Consider the following 22,157-nt stretch of genomic DNA (forward strand, 5'->3'; position numbering starts at 1 on the left):
ATAGGAGGGAAAAAAACTGGGCCAGCACAGTGGTAAGCGAAGGGTAGAAACCCTGAGTGGGCAGGTGGTAGGTAATTCAAAGACCCCTCCATTACCATTTCATATAGCCTTGTGTAATGGATTTTGACACTGCCAGGATTACGTGTGCCACTAACAGCTGTCTCGTCACCACATTGCAGCAATTCATTTAGAGTGGGTGGTTACGGGGAGAAGTAAAGTTACCTACAGTAAGCAAAAACAGATGCTTACTATACATATTCTTAAATTCTAATCCCCTCAAGGCATGGATTCATTGCAAGAGGTATTGACACCAGGTATGTCAATAAACTGCCAGGTCGTGCTCATGATTGTCCTGTGATATCAGTGATGGGACAGCTGCTTATAACTGACAAACATCGAACAAATTCAGATTAAATACCTTACCTTCTCATTCCCTTTTAAAATCACAGCGGCAATGATTTAGCTACAGCGGCCCACCGCTACTAAATAAATATAGGGGAAACACTGATGATAAACCAAAAATTGTGACCTGGGTGTGGGGGGCCAGGCGCAGGCACACTCCTCCGGTCTCCACGCCCTCGCCCTGTTCTGAGGGGTTGAGGTGGCGGCTGAAGCGGGGCAGGGGTATGCCCGGGCGGCTGTCAGGCAGGAACATGTTGGCAGGGGCAGGGATGATGAGGGCATTTGTGACTGGACCTGTGAGGGAGAGAGGAGTAAGAGTAAGGAAAGGGCACAGGCAGAACTGGCGAAAGGAGGGAGAGAAGGAAAGAAAAAGATGAACATGAACACCCTCAGCCCCCCCCTCCTTGTAATTATCTAAGTGGGGGAGACGTTTTCTTTATGTGCTCCATCATTCCCTCCCTCCCCCCACCGTGTTCACATCCGCCATAACTGGGGCATGGTCAGAGTTTTACAAGAGACTTTGAACAGTGTCATTGATGGTGAGCGTAACGAGATACCCGGAAAACACGGCTCTCGTTTCCCATTAAAAAGCTTAAGAGAACACTCTCCCACTGTTCGCTTTAAGGAGTTGATTTTTTTTTTTAAATGCACCAAGGTCGAGGAGCACCCAGGCTTCTTAAAGTGATGGGGCAAAATAGATCCAAGCTTCTGTTCGTCCTTTTGATGAGTTTGTGCTGTCAAGCGCTTTGGAAAGCAAGCATGAGCTGTCGTTTTCTACTACGTCCATACAAACAGCAAGCAATCTACATCATCAAGTTGTAGATGATAGTTGAAGTGCTTCTAAAGAATCGAAGCGGCACGCCGCCAACCTGCAAACCTCACCTGCCTGAAGGGAATGAGGAAAGATTAAACTGAAGAGGGGGGAATCAGGGACTTGAACTAGAAATCTCTACTCGGCCCACAACCCTTCGACTGGCCTTCCTTACTTAAGGCAGAGATTTGCTTTCTAAAACGGAAAGAATAACTTTCCCACAAAGCCCACGTCCTGTCAATATTTTTTTTTACGATGCCTTACATGAGCTTTAGTGCTCTTAAACTCAAACAGACAATCTTTTATATGCCTATTACTGTCAGTCTTCCACAAGCGGCCATCAAATCATCCGAATTGCCCATCTGTCCGCCAGGATAGAAACATCTTCCTCAGGGTATTGGCGGCTAGACGGGGAGGGGGCATTCAGGTATCTTCTGCATGCCCCGAATCGAGCGCTAGTTCACAAGAAACTAATGGAGAATATAAATTCGATGGGGGCTCTGACACAGACTAATTCCAACTGATGGCCTTAGGTGAGAACCATCTCAGCGCAGAGAGGACCATAATCACAAATCATTGCGCCACTGAGCTCCTATGGTGACTCCTTTTTCACATTACCAAAATAGAAAAAAAGGCCCAGGCTAAAATAGAGTTGCAATACACTAAGTCAGAAGGGATCTAAATGTATGATAAACCTAGGCTGGGTTTATCTATTATCAAATACAAAAGCTACGTTTTAACTTAGAAATAGGCAGGTCTGAAGCCGAAAAAGAAAGGACATTAACATGAGCCCCACAAGGCCTACTTCATCCATGCTCTAGCAAGGTTTTCCAGCACACAACTTTGACCTACTACAGTAGCTATGTTGGTGTACTGTACTTCAAACTTGTGTAGGCAGGTTGCTTAGGATTCAAACCTTTTCAAACAGTCGAATTCATATTCTTAGAGGAGGTGATCCCACAACAATGTGATTTATACCACATACAATATAGAGCTGGGCAATATGGATAAAAATCCAAATCTTGATAAATTGATGCGATAACGATAAATAGAATGATACGTTTATAACATTGTGCACAACAGTTTGTTTAATATTTTTTATTATACTTTAAACTAGTCCTACTAGTTTGATGGTTGCAGCCATTTATGGTCCCATTAACAATCACCCATATTAGCGAAATTATTTAATTAGAAGTTTCACATTGCTTTAGTATAGGCTACTTATCGTAATGAAAAACTTCAGCAAAATGCTTGCGATAAGTGATCGGTAAGGTCGGTGTCAATTTTTACTTTATCATCAGTGTTTCCCCTATATTTATTTAGAAGCGGTGGGCCGGCGCGGATTTAAAAAAAAATAAATATAAAAAAAAAAAAAAATTGGGATGGTAAACTTAAACGACTAAAGCCAGATAGAAAGTACGTAGAAAAGATAGTGGAGCTATTTCTTCTCTAAATAAGATACTCTGAGAACTAACAAGATTAAATACTTTTGTTGCTTGAGTCACTAAGATGGCATCAGAACACAGCATAAGTCATGTCAAAATGTGAACAATTGCAGGAAATTTGCTTTAAAACAGCAACATTTTATTTCAGAGGAGGGCATTTAATATTTTAGATCGGAGACCGCACCATTGGCCATGCCCACTACAATGGTATGATACATCAGGTATGATATGGCAGACATACTTGCTGTCTTGTAACCTTAATACATTTCTATAATAGCGCAATGAACATGTGAATTTGATATTAAGCCGAACTTTAAAATCCCAGTTTAAAAGGAAAACACAACGCAGACCAAACTGATAAATCAATAGATCTGAGTTTCGTATATACAGTAGAAGTTTATGTTACTCAATAACACTATAATATTCAGAGCGACTTACAAAAAAGTTTCACCTTGTAGGGTCGGGGATTCGAACCAGCGACCTTTTGGTTACTGGCTCAACGCTCTAACCACTAGGATACCAGATGTGCAATCTACTTGACTGGTCCTCGAAGGCATAGATATCTTTCTTATATCTCGTCCGTCCTAGCTGGCTGGAGGCCAGCATTTATTAGTCGAGATGAGTCATTTCACAACGTTTGTGTTTTATTAGGTCATCAACATCCATTTGGAACATCCCTCATCTCACTATTAGGTTTACATTAATCAGCTCTGTATCGCACAGTGGAGTACGCTCTACGCACATTCCTTTCGTCTCCGGTGCATCGTAAGAGAAGGTAATCAGGGTAATCTGTCAAGTTACGTGAATAAGTCTTTGGGTGTTGTAGCCCAGGAGTAATCATACTTGACTTGAGTGAAAATGGTCAAAACATTGTTAGCCATTCTAACATCATGAGAAGACTTGACTTTTTGGCAGCATTAAATCCGTCTGCAGCTATCCATCCTACTTTACATTCTCATGTAATTCCCGGAGGTTAGAGAGAGGGGCATTGAAAGAAAGTGTGTCAGAGATCGAAAAGAAAAATGGAGTCGTTCAAATGAACGTAGGATATAGCATCAAACGTCATTGCATATGCAAACGCAAATGAACTTCCTGTCTCTTGAGACGCTAAACACAGACCCAAAAAGTGCCGACTGGAACAAATTGCCAGTCGTACGTTGGCGTAGTTGGCTGAGCTTCACTGTAAAATTGTTGCAGTCAAGAAGACAAATACCTCAATAAAAACAAAAGGTTCCCTCAGTGCGCCCATGCAATCTAATTAACTGGCCCCGCTTAGTTAGCATCATAGACTGAAAAATAAACACCAGTGGAAAAGAGAAAGTATTCATGAGTAGAATATGGACATCTTGAGGGAGCGTGTACTGTACACAAGCTGACACTGTAATTCTAATCTATCAAGGGCAGATAAAACACCCAATGGAAAGCGCTCCAGGATTAATGCTACTCCTTAAAGGGGTGTATGACACATTTTAACAGGGCAAACTGTTACAAAACTCAACAACCACCCAGTAGCCTATTCACAACCAATAGCAATCTCATTTCGACTCATTTTAAAAACACCTTTTTATGTGCATTTTAGAGGCATTCTGAAACAATTGCTCTGTGACATATCTCTAGGGGAACCACCTAGTGCACTTGCCATAGAACATATCGGTGTCATCTCTATGGCACTGCAAAAAATTGCACACATGTTCAGCATTTTAGACAGTATAGCTATCCTATGACATTATTTTGCAACAAAATGTTCTGACAATCAAATTACACGTCAAGTTTTCGATAGCGTGATAAATAGACACGGTGATTTTCAAGGTATTGGCCTATTCATCACAGCTGTAATATCATAATAATAACCAGCAGTTTGTAATGTAAAACATGAGAGGCAGGGATGGATTGATCAGTGCTTGTTCATTACAACATACAACCCGTTAGCTGTCGAACTCAATGCCTATCCAGGGGACTAGCCTATCCAGGGGACTAGCCTACCTAGGGCCGTGGCGGTCATGAAATGTTGTCGGCCGGTGATTGTCATGCAAATAACTGACAGTCTAAATGGTGATTGACCGTTATTTCAAATAAATATGTTCAGCATCTCCGGCATCCACGCATAGCCTACTGATGCAGACCTTTGGAACATCTACATTTTGAAAAGTCTAATAAATCTATTTAATATAGCCTATGCCATCACAAAAAAATCTATCATTTATTTTAGGCAGGTCTAAAGAAACATTATGTGAAGAATATGTAGCCTATTTCAGAAGAACAGAATAGCATATTCGGAGTCCTTATGTTATGCCCTGATCTGGCTATGCCATATGGCTGTGGGCTACACTAGTTCATTTAGCAGGCAAGATTTGCTTATAATTCCTGTGGTATTATTTTATAGTAAGATAGCTGAATAAAATAGAAAGGATATTTTTATCAAACGATTTCAGAGGGAATACGCACATGCGGGTATTCTGTGTTAATAACATTCAAAACTCATATATATATATACACATTTTTACATGTGATTGTGCAATGACTGGGCTTCTAAGAACACGTTTCACCAGGCTCTCTGTAGACTATGGGCTCTCCAACCGTGTTCCAGGGGTCTTGGGCTTATAGGCTACGTTATGAGTTATTTGGCCACTTATCAAACCTTATCAAAACATATGGGCTAGGCGACATGATGCATGCGAATACGATACAATTTTTAAAAATGCATGCGATGTTTCATGCCTTGGTCTGCACACACTGGGCAACATTCACAAGTGATAATATTTTCACCCATCAGACTATTCTGAAATTAATCTTGTTTTTACATATACTAAATAATGTGTGATTTAGAATGGTTCATTATCATGTACCATTGGGAATAGGGACAGGGTAAAAAAAAAATGCGTCATCCGTATGCACTTGAATTGTCCAGTGATTCATTTTCATGCCAGGCAGGTAGGTTGCACCAGTTGTAAAGGGAAGCAATGTGCTTAATATTAGGAAAGTTGAGAAATAAATATAGTAAGCTGATGGGATCCTCCTCTTTTTAATAAAGGCCATCAAAACTCCTTTCTCACGAAATTGCATAGCCTATAGAAATGTTGTGCAACATGGGCTTATAGGAACACTTATTTCATTCCATGCACCAACCAGCTATGAGGATTTGTCTCGTTTTACAACAGGTGATCCTATCCCGCTCAAACTCAATGCCAGGGCTCTCATTGATTGTTTGATTTGCATTGATGTGATGGTAATATGGTCATAGTAACAGCCCTAAGCCTTCTCATACATCCAAAAGATTACTGACTGGGAGTGTACAGTCATAAGCTATGAATGCTAGCTGCCCACAGCCTCATCTTAAAAAACAACATGGTCTCTTCCTAGAAAACTCCTCGGACCAGCTAGCCTATTATTCAAGCTATTATTGGAGGGATAGCACAGCACACAAACAAGGCAGAGAGAGAGCGAGAGCGAGAGGGGTTAGTATCCCACGGGATCACTGGGCAGCGGGGCTATAGCTGCGCACATTTTCCACCTCTCAAAACGTAGGCTACTTCTAATAAAGTTAACAAAGCAATCGCCAGAACAGCTAGCTAGCTAGTGTAATGAATAGCCAGATGCTGATATGTCAATAACAAGAAATGTGTAAAGCTGGGGGACATGGAAATCAAATGCGCCATTCTCCTGACTGATAGACCGGGCGCCACGCGAGTGCCCTCGTCTCTACATTTCAATGCCACAGAAAACTTCCAGTAACTAGTGTTACTGTAGACTAGGCTAATTACTGTACTGTGGTCACAGTATTGACAGCAGAAATGCTACGATAATTTCAATGAATCAATAAAGAAGTTAAAAAAGGGAAAAGCTACCTTTGGCTGGCATTCACGTTCCAATAGGCCTAAATAGGGCTAGGCAATAGTGCCTAATAATCATATTTGTAGAATAATAGCGAAGACATCAACACTATGAAATAACACATCTGGAACCATGTAGTAACCAAAAAGAGTTAAACCAAAATTAATTTGAGGTTTTTCAAAGTAGCCTTGAGAGCTTTGCAAACTCTTGGCATTCTCTAGACCAGCTTCACCTGGAATGATTTTCCAACAGTCATGAAGGAGTTCCCATATATGCTGAGAAGTTGTTGGTTGCTTTTCCTTCAGTCTGCGGTCCAACTCATCCCAAACATCTCAATTGGGTTGAGGTCGGGTGATTGTGGAGGCCAGGTCATCTGACGCAGTACGCCATCACTCTCCTTCTTGGTAAAAAAATCCCTTTGGGTAATTGTCCAGTTGAAAAACAAATGATAGTGGGACTAAGCGCAAACCAGATGGGATGGTGTATCGCTGCAGAATGCTGTGGTAGCCATGCTGGTTAAGTGTGCCTTGAATTCTTAATAAATCACAGACAGTGTCACCAGCGAAGCACGCCCATACCACCTCCTCCATGCTTCACAGTGGGAACCACACATCCATTCAACTACTCTGCGTCTCACAGACACGGCGGTTGGAACAAAAAATCTCAAATTTGGACTCATCAGACCAATGGACAGATTTCCACTGGTCTAATGTCCATTGCTCATGTTTCTTGGCACAAGCAAGTCTCTTCTTCTTATTGGTGTCCGCTAGTAGTGGTTTCTTTGCAACAATTTGACCATGAAGGCCTGATTCACGCAGTATCCTCTGAACAGTTGATGTTGAGATGTATCTGTTACTTGAACTCTGAAGCATTTATTTGGGCTGCAATCCGAGGTGCAGTTAATTGTAATTAACTTATCCTCTGCAGCAGAGGTAACTTTGAGTCCTCCTTTCCTGTGGCGGTCCTCATGAGAGCCAGTTTCATCATAGCACTTTTTGCGACTGCACCAGAAGAAATTTTCCGGATTGACTGACCTTCATGTCTTAAAGTTATGATGGACTGTCATTTCTCTTTGCTTATTTGAGCTGTTCTTGCCATAATATGGACTTGGTCTTTTACCAAATAGCAATTTACCAATTGTTAATATCTTCTGTATACCACACCTAACTTGTCACAACACAACTGATTGGCACAAACACATCAAGGAAAGAAATTACACAAATTAACAAGGCAATCCTGTTAATTGAAATGCATTCCAGGTGACTACCTCATGAAGCTGGTTGAGAGAATGCCAAGAGTGTGCAAAGCTGTCATAAAGGGTGGCTACTTTCAAAAATATCAAATATATTTTAACCTCTTGATTCTAGCCATCCCGGATCCGGGATCGTGAATACAGCCTCAAGTTCATTACCATAACGCAACGTTAACTATTCATGAAAATCGCAAATGAAATGAAATAAATATGCTAGCTCTCAAGCTTAGCCTTTTGTTAACAACACTGTCATCTCAGATTTTCAAAATATGCTTTTCAACCATAGCAAAACAAGCATTTGTGTAAGATTATTGATAACTAGCGTAGCATTTAGTGTAGCATTCAGCATGCAACATTTTCACAAAAACAAGAAAAGTATTCAAATAAAATCATTTACCTTTGAAGAACGTCAGATGTTTTCAATGAGGAGACTCTCAGTTAGATAGCAAATGTTCAGTTTTTCCAAAAAGATGATTTGTTCAGGACAAATTGCTCTGTTTTGTTCATCACGTTTAGCTACGAAAAAAACCTGTATCCAGGAGTGTAATTATCCCCGCAGCTCATTAGCATAACACAACGTTAACTATTCATGAAAATCGCAAATGAAATGAAATTAATATGCTAGGTCTCAAGCTTAGCCTTTTGTTAACAACACTGTCATCTCAGATTTTCAAAATATGCTTCTCAACCATAGCAAAACAAGCATTTGTGTAACAGTATTGATAGCTAGCGTAGCATTTAGCGTTAGCATCAGCAGGCAACATTTTCACAAAAAACAGAAAATCATTCAAATAAAATAATTTACCTTTGAAGAAATTCTGATGTTTTCAATGAGGAGACTCAGATAGCAAATGTTCCGTTTTTCCTGAAAGATTATTTGTTTAGGAGAAATCGCGCCGTTTGGTGCGTCACGTTTGGCTACCAAAAAAAAAACGAAAATTCAGTCATCAAAACGCCAAACTTTTTTCCAAATTAACTCCATAATATCGACTGAAACATGGTAAACGTTGTTTAGAATCAATCCTCAAGGTGTTTTTCACATATCTCTTCGATGATATATCGTTCGTGGAAGTGTGCGTTCTCTTCTGAATCTCATGGGAAAATGCCTCCAGTTGAAGATTACGCACCAATTTAGACAAAGGACACCGGGCGGACCCCTGGTAAATGTAGTCTCTTATGGCCAATCTTCCAATGATATGCCTACAAATACGTCACAATGCTGCAGACAACTTGGGGAAATGACAGAAAGGGCAGGCTCATTCCTGGCGCACTCACAGCCATATAAGGAGACAATGGAAAACAGAGCCTCAAAACTTCTGCTCATTTCCTGTTTGAAGTTTCTTCTTGGTTTCGCCTGTAGCATGAGTTCTGTGGCACTCACAGATAATATCTTTGCAGTTTGAAACATCAGTGTTTTCTTTCCAAAGCCGTCAATTATATGCATAGTCGAGCATCTTTTCGTGACAGAATATTGCGCTTAAAACGGGCACGTTTTTTTATCCATAAATTAAAAGAGCACCCCCTATATCCAAGAAGTTAACACCTTTTTGGTTACAGTCATAAATACCTCTCCCCCCCTTTTTCCTCTCTCTACCCTACTGATGTTACATTTGAAAACCCCTTGGTTAACATAGAGATTTTTGGGGGAAATGAACTATATTCTGGTAATCCAATCAATTGAACATATGCAGTGGTACTTAATGAATATGATGTCAGTTCGGTTGTCATCTGAGACATTTTCATCAATGATAAGATGACAAACACTACAGTGTAAAGTCTACACAGAGTTATCGGATTCACATGGAATTGTTCAATTTAAATGTTTGAATATGAAATTCTCTCTGATGGGATGAAATGTGATTTTAGCTTCTAAAATGTGAATATTGGGTTTTCATGAGTGAATTAGGCCCGACTCAGTGGCCCGCCCACGTGAAGAGACATAGGTTGTAAACTATGAAACACACCCCTTTTCTCCCTCCACTATATACAGTGGGGCAAAAACGTATATAGTCAGCCAACAAAAAAAACAGAAAATCACATTGTGGGATTTTTAATTTATTTATTTAATGAATGCATTTGCCTGCCATATGAGTTCTGTTATACTCATAGACATTCAAACAGTTTTAGAAACTTCAGAGTGTTTTCTATCCAAAACTAATAATACTATGCATATATTAGCAACTTGGACTGAGGAGCAGGCTGTTTACTCTGGGCACCTTTCATCCAAGCTACTCAATACTGCCCCTGCAGCCATAAGAAGTTTAACTGACATGCCAAGTTAAATAAAGGTTTTAAATTTTTTTTTTTACCTAGAGTTTCAATATCTCTGGCTTAGATAGTCACCGTTTTCCTGGTTGAGTGGGGTCTCCCGCAGTTTTGTCAGATGGTCTGTCATCTGAGGAAAGTCTTTGGTGGAGCTACAGGTCAGAACTGTCGCTGAAAAATTAATTGTCGTCTTTTCTGTATATTTGCATGTCTTAAACCATTCCTGTATATAAAAAAATCCATTACGCCCATTTTCACCATATTTGACCTTTAATTCTTTGAAAATGGACTTAAAAATCCTAATTTAACATGACAAACTTCATCCCATCATTGTTTGATCTAGCACGGATGCCGTTTTTTCCTGAAATTTGTCGTGTTACGATGTTCCTGTAGAAGAAAAGTGATACAATCATATTTGGTTCAGGATGAAGGGTCAACAAAACAAATAACCTGAACAAATGAGAAAGTGTTGGAAAAGAAGGTAGGGAAATAGAGTGAATGGGCAGAGAAGGAGGGGGGAATCGAGAGTGTGTTTGCCAGTTCAGCCAGGCTTGTAGGACAAACATGTGGCAGTGAGACAGAGACCCCCTTTTGTTCCAGCTACATTATTGAAAATACATTGAGGAAAGTCCCCAAAGGAATTTGGGTAGAGTAAATATTTTGGATTCCTGCCTTTGACAAAACGGCTTGCGATATTGCCCTATACCCACCAGTACAACCCCGGTAAACATAATACCACAAACATGTCCCAGTAACTCTCAGTTTTGATATTAGACCTATGCAGTTCACAAATAGCCTACTACACACCGCATTGACGTAACACTGAAAGCTGTGTCATTTATAGCAGTGTTTAGTTATTATAAAACTTACATTTTCCTACACCAAAAACTATAGCATGCTTACAATAGTGGAAGCAGGCCTTGGCAACATCTGTCGTCTCAGCTTATCAGGGTAGACACAGGAAGACAAAAAGGTGGAAAGTCACCAATTTGTCAAAGCATTAATCTTCGCTCCCACTTTAAATCTTTACATCAGCAGCTAAATTGACAAAGGGAGGGAGGGAAGCTGTAATTCCTCATCAGCGCACCCAGATTGCTGCCAGAGTCATTTCACGCCAGGGGAGGGAGGTTAAAAAGGAAAAGAACATGGTGGGTGTTGATTTATCGCTCCCTGACGTATGCACAGAGCAGGCAACCTTTAACTGTTAAATCGCTTGGCATACCAAATCCCCTCTCAAGGGAGAGTTTTGCTTAGGAAGCGCACAGCCATATAGACTCGGCAACTCTGCCTGGCATTTCACTCTGAAAGTGGAGACCCAAAACTATTCAGTTGAGCGCGTTTGTTTGACTCGGCCTGCTCCCCTCGTCTTTGGCCTGTCACTTTGAGGAGTTGCAGTCAGACACTTCTCCCTGGGCTCCTGAGATTAAAATCCATTGGCTAACCTCAGGAGGTCAATCTCAGAGGCTGCATTACCGATTCGCTGATTGACAAACCACACTTGGGATACATACGAATTTGCTTCTATTTAAGATTGAAGAGGCATCGCATCACTGATATTGAGGGTGAAACTGACAAAACGTCAATGTAATTAATTTGCATAGTGTAGCCAAAACAAACATTACTGAGCAGAATTAATAAGGTACTGGGAGTGAAATGTAAAGTCAAAGGCTTGAGACAGGGCACCAATTGGTTAACAATCGCAACTAGGCCTACAAAAATCTTGGTAGCCGGTTACATTTGTTGAATAATTTCTGTTTAAATCAACATAAGATTGAGCGAGAGGTGGATGAGGTAAACCGGCCAGAGTCTAAATCCATTTTAAGAAATTCTGACATGGTTGACTCAATTCTCTTGGTCGAGACCCACCTTTTTGTGACAGATTTTGCCTGGGCTTTTCTGCTGTTTTTTAGTTGTTTTTTTTATCGCTCTGGTGAAAATTTTACAATTATGTGGAACATTTAAAAAAATCTGTACTCAAAATCATTTAATCAAAAAGGCAGTTGTTTCAAAACACTAAGCACATTTTCAATTGACTAAGTACATAAAAGAAAAGTCACTTTTTAACCAAACTTAAAATCAGTGTTTCATCTAGAAATACATGTTTCACATGTTCATATAAAAAGTTATTGCCTTTCCCAATGCAATGCGCACATTGCTTTTGATATGATTCTCCTATTTTGTTAAAGAAAGAAACGAAGGGGGGTATATAAATGAAGCTGCCAGTTGAGGACTTGTGAGGCATCCGTTTCTCAAAATAGATACTAATGTACATCTTGCTCAGTTGTGCACCGGGGCCTCACACTCCTCTAACTATTCTGGTTAGAGCAAGTTTGCACTGTTCTGTGAAGGGAGTAGTACACAGCATTGTACGAGATTGTCAGTTTCTTGTCAATTTCTTGCAGGGAATAGCCTTCATAGCCTTCAACACACAAATGCTTATGCTCCAGATACTCAACTAGTTTAAAGAAGGCACGTTTTATTGCTTCTTTAATAAGCACAGGTTTTCAGCTGTGCTAACAATTGCAAAAGTGTTATCTAATGATCAATTAGCCTTTTAAAATTATAAACTTGGATTAGCTAACAACGTTCCATTGGAACACAGGAGTGATGATTGCTGATAGTCGTACAGAGGCCCATTTATGTAGATATTCCATTAAAAATCTGCCATTTCCAGCTACAATAGTCATTTACAACATTAACAATGTCTACACTGTATTTCTGAAAGCAAACCATTTTTTTGCTTTTCTTTCAAAAAAAGGACATTTCTAAGTGACCCCAAACTTTTGAACGGTAGTGTATATTTCACAGTAAACTTATATTTCGGATCAATGGTTGTATGGTGAAAGATGTCTACAAACAAAATGAATGCACAATGAAAGGTTTTGAATGTAAGACGTTGCTGCATTACAAGTGTTACCAGTTTGGAGTTTTGTACTAAGAGTTTTGAAAATTCACCACATACTTGTGAAAATAGTACCGAAGCAATAAAAAAACTAAGAACTACATTTGCATCTTGGGGGTGTGGTTCGATGTGGGTGTGTTATATTCGCTATATCGTACCCTGGCAGCTTTTGCTTGTCCCTCCTTTAGCCGCAACATAGCCACTGCTACTTTGCCCTGAAAAAAAGATAATTACACCTCCCTTGATCTGACATTTTTGCAGAGGCGGCATTGGTCGCACAATTTTACATCTAGCTATGGTGTTTTGTGATTGAAAGAGCAGTATTTCTCAATTTAGAAAATGTGCATGAAAACCACTCAGTGCATACAGTATCAAGTTTGCTGCTGCAGTTAGCTGACCCAACATTGCTTAGAAACACGCTGTTAGTATGGACTGATTTCTGAGAACATGTCTAGAACTTCATCAGCAAACTGTCAAACTATCGTACATAACGGACAAGCTCCACACTGTTAATCAGTGCCCAAAATCACTCGCTAGCTAAGTTCCATCTGTTTGTCAATTAAGCTAGCTAGTAGAGCTAGCTAGCAGGGAAGCTACGTTGGATAAATCAGCTTATCAAGTCACCGGCAAGTGGCTACATGTATGAGTGCTTTTTTTGTTCTGGAGTACAGCGATACTGTTTTGTTTTTCCAACTTGCTCACTATCTATTACTGGAGTGTGCATCTGTCTGGTAGTGTTTCATAGCGAAATCACGTTACAAAATAAGTTGCGACGGGACACAAGAGGCTCGTGAATGGGTTTTTGAATTTTGGTATATTTTAAAGTGGCAAGTGTGCATCATCTCAATTGAATTCTCATTTTGCCTAAAACAATGGCAGACTCAAGTGATCACTGTCAAACATATCATCAAGTGTCCACTTGACAAAAGGGCTGAGGGGCCATGTGTTCTTTATTCATAACATTGGCGATGTGTTGTCTTATGTAAACAAGTTAGAGGTGCTACACAATGGGCAGGTCAGGTCTGTGTAAGTGTCTAGTTTGATTCTGCTGCCACAATTGGATAGAGTGCGATCAGCCCAGCTGTTTTTCTGTGCATGACAATTCTCCCTAGCCCCGTTCCCATTCCGTGTTCATGGGCATGATTGAAATCAAAAGCCAACAGTCAAATATCTAGGAACATCCCAGTTTCTCAAAATCTCACAAAAATCAGATTTGGAAGATACCTTATGACCAAAATTATGCTATTTACAATTGTAGTGCATTTTGACATTAGACTTAAATGATTGACTGATATCGATGCTACACAGGCCATTTTCAACTCGAGTTGGTGCTTGAGTTTAGCTCCTCTTTAAAGTAAAAATGTAACACACCTGCATGAGACAGGAAACCAAACTGCTTTCTCAACTAAATTGCCAGTGGGTAGGTATCTCCTTGTTCTGTCTTATCTGAGATTCAGCATCAACATTTCTGCTGGATCATTATTTACCTTGTCATGATGTTCAGCAGAAAAGATTAATCTACGAGAGAATGAATATTGTATTACCAGAAGTCACTTGGACAGGCTCAGCCTTCTGCTATACAAGCTTTAACATTTGATGTGGTGTGCTAAATTGCCATACTCATTGAGCAGGAAAGCCCAGATAAAAAAACGGAATTAAACTGCGGCTCTACTTTCATGTTTGGAAGGAGCACAGCTTTATGTCCCAATTTTTGTTAGTCTTTCAGCCAACAAGGTAATTGAATAATGCATTTACATCATGGGAAATCTCAAGTGGGGGAGAAAGACAAAGACAGACAAAGACAGAAAAAAGAGAGATGGCGAACGGCGAGAGAGGGGTGAAGCAAGGGGAGGGGGTGAGATGACGAGGGACAGCGAAACGGCAAGAGCGAGACGCGAGAGACGACGAGCGAGAGACGGCGAGCGAGACGGCGAGAGAGAGAGAGGGCGAGAGAGAGAGAGGGCGAGAGAGAGAGAGGGCGAGAGAGAGAGGGCGAGAGAGGAATGTCAAAAAAGGAAAAAGGGGGAGGAAGAAAAAGAGACAGAAATTATGCAAGCAATCAAGCGATTGCGTGGGTCAGCCAGAGAGAGGAGAATGAGAGAGAATCGTATTTGCAAAACAAGAGTTTACGTTAATTGAAAAGTCCTATTTTAATAGTTCTTGTTGGATTGTGAGTGTTTCTCATTTTGAAGGTAAAAAAAATCAGTTATGAAATATTTTTACGTTGCATGTTGGAATTTACAATGCTTGAAGTCCTTTTCAGGAGACTGAAAAGACTTCCACAGCTGCACCATCGAGAGCATCCTGACTGGTTGCGTCACTGCCTGGTATGGCAACTGCTCGGCCTCTGACTGCAAGTAACTACAGAGGGTAGTGAGTATGGCCCATTACATCACTGGGGCCAAGCTTCCTGCCACCCAGGACCTCCATACCAGGCAGTGTCAGAGGAAGGCCCTAAAAATTGTCAAAGACTCCAATCACCCTATTCATAGACTGTTCTCTTTGCCACCGCACGGCAAGCGGTACCGGAGCGCCAAGTCGAGGTCCAAAGGGCATCTTAACAGCTTCTACCCCGAAGCCATAAGCCATAAGACCCCAGAAAAGCTCATCAAAGGGTTTCCTAGACCCCTCTTTCACGGTGCTGCTACTCTGCTTATTATCTATGCATGGTCACTTTAACTCTACCTACATGTACATATTACCTCGACTAACTCCCTGTATATAGCTTCACTTGTTATTGTACTGCTGCTGTTTAATTGTTTTTTGGTTTCAAGGTTTCAGGCTCGTTTCTTCCAAAACGAGGAAGAAGTAGGAGTTTTAATACTGGGACTCACAGTTGGAAATCAGTCTGTGCATGTGCGACGAAGAGGACGCACACCTGCTAATATCGTTTTCCTATTGAACATACTGCTTTCTGTATGAAATATTAGTTTAATTACATTTTAGGGTACCTGAGGATTAAATATAAACGTGTTTTGACTTGTTTTAACAAAGTTTAGCAGTAGCTTTTGGATTCCTTTCTCTGCATGTAGAACGAGCGGATTACTCAAATCGATGGCGCCAACTAAACAGACCTTTTGGGATATAGAGAAGGATTTTATCTAACAAAACGACACTACATGTTGTAGCTGGAACCCTTTGGATTGCAAATCAGAGGTAGATTTTCAAAAAGTGAATATTTAATTTTTATCAAGCCTTGTGCCGGTGGAAAAATATGTGGAAATGGGGCTCCGCAACAACACGGCTGGGATGGTGTTCTTCGGCTTGCAAGCCTCCCCCCTTCTCCTCCTCCAAACATAAGATGGTCATTAAGGCCAAACAGTTCCATTTTGGTTTTGTCAGACCAGAGGACATTTTTCCAAAAAGTACGATCTTTGTCCCCATGTGCAGTTGCAAACCTCAGTCTGGCTTGATGGCGATTTTGGAGCCGTGGCTTCTTCCTTGCTGAGCGGCCTTTCAGGTTATGTCTATATAGGACTTGTTTTACTGTGGATATAGATACTTTTGTACCCGTTTCCTCCAGCATCTTCACAAGGTCCTTTGCTGTTGTTTTGGGATTGATTTGCACTTTTCACACCAAAGTACGTTCATCTCCAGGAGACAGAACACATCTCCTTCCTGAGCGGTATGATGGCTGCGTGGTCCCATGGTGTTTATACTTGCGTACGATTGTTTGTACAGAAGAGCGTGGTGCCCTCAGGTGTTCAGAAATTGCTTACAAGGATGAACCAGACTTGTGGAGGTCTACAATTTTTTTTCTGAGGTCTTGGCTGATTTCTTTTGATTTCCCCATGATGTCAAGCAAAGAGGCACTGAGTTTGAAGGTAGGCCTTGAAATACATCCACAGGTACACCCCCAATTGACTCAAATGATGTAAATTAGCCTATCAGAAGCTTTTAAAGCCATGACATCATTTTCTGGAATTTTCCAAGCTGTTTAAAGGCACAGAAGAGTAACTTAGTGTATGTAAACTTCTGACCCACTGGAATTGTGATACAGTGAATTATAAGTGAAATAATCTGTTTGTAAACAACTGTTGGAAAAATTACTTGCGCCATGCACCAAGTAGATGTCCTAACCGACTTGCCAAAACTATAGTTTGTTAACAAGAAATGTATGGAATGGTTGAAAAACAAGTTTTAATGACTCCAACCTAAGTGTATGTAAACTCCCGACTTCAACTGTATCTAGGACTAAATATCAGCAACACAGGTAGCTTCCACAGGGCTGTGAATGAGCTGAGAAACAAAGCAAGAAGAGCATTCTATGACATTAAAAGGAACAAATTTAAAAAATAAAATAAAAAAAAATCTAATTAGAATCTGGCTCAAAATGTTCCAATCAGTTAGAGCCAATTGCTCTATATGGCAGCTAAGTATGGGGTCCCGCTCTCTAATAATGAATTTACCAAATGGGACAAACATCCAATCGAAATACTGCATGCAGCGTTTTGCAATACTTGTTCTTTGCAACACACTCAAAATAACACATGTAGAGCAGAATTGTGCCAATACCCCCTCCTTATTCAAATAGAAAAAAAGAGCCATCAACTTTTACAAACATCTAAAAACAAGTGAACCCAAAACATTCCATCACATAGCTCTGCAATATCAAGAGATGAAATAAGAGAAGAGTCCCCTCAGCCAGATGGTTGGGAGGCTCAGTTCACTAACCCAAACCAACCCTATAGAGCCTCAAGACATCACTCAGAAAATCTGGCCCAACCAAATCATCACAAAGCAAAAATAAAAATATATCAACTATTGGAAAGACACCACCAAAAAATCTAAGTAAACGTCAATGCTATTTGGCTCCAAACAGTCTGCCACCACCGTGACTGATAGAAAACTGAAGAAAAACACTGACTAGGTACAGACTCAGTGAGCACAGTCTGGCTATAGAGACCGGTCGTCACAGGCAAACCGGTCTGCCCAGAGAGGACAGGCTGTGCTCACTCTGCTCCGGGGGAGAGGTAGACACAGAGCTGCATTTCCTATTACACTATGACAAATACTCAGACCTAAGAGAATATTTATTTCCAAAAATGATCATTCAGGAAAGAATTTGAAACTATAAAAGACTACGTAATGTGCAGTTTTGGCAGCCAAATATGTATCCTCCTGCCACAACCTGAGGGACAGCCATTGAAAAGTACAATGTAATGTCAATAATATTTCCCATTTAGTTGTCATGTGGCTTCTCAGTCATGTTGAGGTTAGTTTACTACTATTGCGTTAATGTGTTGTCATTAATATTGTTTTTACTGTTAATGCTAATCCCATTTCCACTACTACTATTATAATTCCTGTTGGTCCCACCATTTATGTTTTATGTATACTTTGACAACGTAAGTCATTTAACTTGCCATGTCAATAAAGTCTTGAGAATTGAGTGTGAGGGAGCGAGAGGGGGAGGGAGGGAACAGACCCACCTGTACATTAATGCGGGGATTGGGCCAATAAAAACAACAGGTTGCTGTTCATTTATCAGCACAAAAATACAATCCACAAAGTCTAACAAACCAGATATATCATGAATAATAAAAGGTCAGTGGGGGGAGGGGAAGACAAGGGCAACGTTGTGCTAATAAGGACGGCGATAAATCTGCGTAAATAGGAAGTAGATTTGCTCTCCTCCTGCCTTAGTCCCTCCCATCAACATTATGTTGATGCATATATTATGCACAGCAGCACTCGTGGTAACCAGAGTATATCAGTGCAATCCCAATCAACAGGTTTTTAATGTGGTTCCAGGGAAGTTGTGCAATTTTTCCTTTTCAAGCGACAACCCATGGAGGAAGAACGGGGAAAAGGAAGCAAGTGAGCTACATGAGACTTACCTGTATTTCACAACATCTAAGCATTGGGGACCGTTTAAAATGTAGTTTGTGTATGGGGTAACTGAGGAGAGTATATTTATTCCTTGTTGTGGTAATAAGGGCTGGCTAATTATCTCCCACTCAATTACAGATATCGATCCCCGGGACTTGGCTCCCACTTGGAATTACACTAATGGTCCTGGCCCCTCCTACACACGCTCATAAATTATGCCTGCTGCCAAGCAGGGTCACGGAAGCAGGGGCGCAGCGACACGGGGAGGGGAGTGCGCGGCTCGAGCCCTGCCAAAACACTGCAGATACTCTGACGTGCATAATATCCAATCGATGCCCTAGGCGGAAACCATACAATTAGGGCCCGGGCGATTATGGAGATAATCTTACCAATTATCATGAAAGCAATATGGAGATTGGATTGTGTGTTGCACTTGCTTTAGGTCAAATCCCTGTGGTAGCGCATTCACTTGAAACCGTTTGCTCAAGTTTAGAGTACTATGAAATGTGACGCGGGTTAAAAGATTAGGCACCCGAGAACAGTGTTTGGATTGTGTGCATTTTTTGGCATGTGTGAGCAGAGGTAATATCTCTGAATGATATGAATGTCGAGCACATTGAAATATACAATTTTTGGGCCATGCGCTAGCTACATACACTAGCCAAGCAAGTCTGCAGCCACCAAACTAAACAAAGAAAATCCTGATGGGATGATATCAGAATTTCATAGACCAATTTATCCTGCCCTTTAAGGTTCACAGAGAGGATATTCAGCCACTCTTGGGAACAATGGAAGTTGATTTAAGAAAATCCTCCTTTATTATTAAAACCAATGCATTTTGGCATGTTGCCTTCTTCAAAACCCTGTTTTGTTTGTCCATTGTACTCAAGAGTGGCTAAATCTGGCCTCCCGAGTGGCGCAGCGGTCTAAGGCACTGCATCGCAGTGTTGCACTTTGTGACATCGGCTGATGTAAAAGGGGCTTTATAAATACATTTGATGGATTGATTACGCTGTCACTACAGCCTGGGGTTCAATTCCAGGCTATGTCAATAGAGGCCAATAGGTCAATAGGTCGGTGCACAATTTGCCCAGCGTCGTCCGGGATGGGGGAGGGTTTGACCTGGGGGGCGAATTACTTGGCTCATCTCGCTCTAGCGATTCCTTGTGGCGGGCCGGGCGCCTGCAGGCTGACTTCAGCCGTCAGTTGAACAGTGTTTCCTCTGACATTGGTGCAGCTGGCTTCTGGGTTAAGCGAGCGGGTGTTAAGGGCGGTTTGTCAATTTCACCGCTCAGGAAACATGTTCAGTAACATGATTTTAACTCTTTGGTTAAAAGAGACACTGAGTTTCCTGATACAAACCATGCAGTAAGAGAAGAATTCCTTTCATAACCATCTAAACTTGTGCCAATGAACTTTGGGGTGTCCTCATTGTAATGCCAGGTCAGTATCATATGATTGCTGAGTTAGTGGTTCAGGGCAGTCTACACTGCCAGACAATTACTTCGACACAAGGCTCTTGTCCACTTCCATGCGGGATCTCCCACTCTGGCACAAACTTGAGGTGCCACTCTCAATCACTCTTTAAGCGGCATGTAACAAGAGCTGAGAAGGAAAGTGCAGAAGATTATGCCAAAGCCGTCTGTGGGAAAGTGGCAGGAGGATGTGAGAAGAGTACAGCACCGATTTCTTCTACAGGTCCTTGGCCCGAAATACCTTGTTAATGCACACTAGCAGTCACTAGTTTTCTATACTAGAGCCGTTGTTGAGCAGTTGAGGTAGATCCTAATCTCTTTGGCATCTGATCTGGAGCTCCAGAGTGCTTTCTATAAGTTTTCAAGTAAACAGCACATAACTTGAGGCAATTTGTTTGGACTGCCATGAGTAAAGGATATCACTCTCTTGGTGTTGTTAACACCGATGTCTAGTGATAGCCACGTTGTTGCTGTGCTCTTCACCTTTCAGCAGCAGTCGTGCTTTAGAACTGCAAAGTGACATTTGCTGCAGCAGTGCCAACAGTTTGTAGAGTCTGTCCCTCCCCAAAAAAGGTTCAAACATTGTGAGGAACGTGTGACTCATACAATTACTCAGTGTTGATGACAAAATATTGTCAAAGAGCTTCCAAACAGACCCAAAACTCAGTTGGCTACCATAATGGACCAAGAACAAGATAAAATATTTTGTTGATACGATGCAAATCGTAACATTGGTGGGCTATTCTTGTCCATTCCCTTGAGGTCTTCAAGTCTGCCCGGTTCACCACTTTTCCAGCCCACTCCTTCCTTGATCAATGGTGGTTGCAGAAGGAATAATAGATATTAGTCGAGACAACAGCAGGCCAGTAATACTGAGCTCACATAGACACTAAGGATTAGTGAAGTTGGCAGTTTAATCCACACAGGAGCAGCAGTGCAGACAGCAGTGGGAGGAGGGGGTCGTTTGAAGTCTAAATACTGTCTCAATCAGCGGTTCGCCTTAGACGCATAGCAACAGACGTTGGATTAAGTTAATTACGATGCAGAGAATGCCAGTCACGATCACCTGTCTGTCTGTGGTGGTGAGGGCGGCGATGGTAGTGGGGTGTGTGCATGTGCGCGTGCTACGTAAGTTCCCTTATTATTCATGATGTGAACAAAAAATATTCATGAGAGTCAGATTTCTAGGCCAAGTCCAACATGGAGAGACCCTTCGCCTCAAGCTTACGTTCTGATTGAACATTTATGTACAGGGTTAAGAACCTAGGAAGTGAGTAATTATCTCTCAAGTAGATTAATGATTTTTATCGCCTTGCTAACAAATAGGTCTAAACATTTGGCCCTTTCCTTATTTCCCCTGCTAGGTATGATGTAAGTCACTTTAAAGATACTATACAGCACTCTGTCTCAGCCAGGAGATTATAAAGAGCACGCAATGGTAGCCTACATGCTGTCCTCTGACCACTCATACAGAGTCTATCTTTTCCACCCAATGGTGCCACCACCAGACTAAAACTTTTTATCGGGGACTGGTATGATCTCTCGAATAAGCCAAATGCTAAATAACTTCAACGGAAGTTAGTTTTATGGACATTGACCATACACCTAATTTCCAAAGCCACCATTCCAAAAACTTCCGGTCGCTTGTGAGCAGCTCAGATTTTCCGCCACTACTCGTCTGATTTGTGCCGGTCGAGCTGCGGAGCTTAGTGAAGATGGATAGTATGGGGGAGAGCGACGGGCCTGTGAAAGGTTTTTCTAATTGCCTTCAGGATCACGCATGCCTTCAGAGAGGGCCAATAACCGCCTTTGCTCTCCCAGAACAGAGTTGGGGAAACCGGGCTAGAGCTCGAGAGATTTACAGTGGATGTGGAGGCCGGGACCTTCTGACAACTCAATTACAGGCTGAACTCACCCTCTACGCTGGCCCTTGTGGAAGACT

At 41.3% G+C, this 22,157-nt stretch overlaps 1 protein-coding gene across 1 annotated transcript in view; it reads right to left on the bottom strand.

The window, feature by feature from the left end:
• Window positions 1-22,157, bottom strand: part of wdr18 (WD repeat domain 18) — a 90,627-nt gene that overhangs the window by 18,816 nt on the left and 49,654 nt on the right. Inside the window, exon 8 of the mRNA XM_024421108.2 lies at window positions 530-696. Within this exon, the coding sequence (XP_024276876.1) occupies window positions 530-696 (167 nt within the window). The remainder of the gene's footprint in view (window positions 1-529; window positions 697-22,157) is intronic.

Source organism: Oncorhynchus tshawytscha, linkage group LG05, assembly GCF_018296145.1.
Source record: "Oncorhynchus tshawytscha isolate Ot180627B linkage group LG05, Otsh_v2.0, whole genome shotgun sequence".
Lineage (NCBI taxonomy): Eukaryota > Metazoa > Chordata > Actinopteri > Salmoniformes > Salmonidae > Oncorhynchus > Oncorhynchus tshawytscha.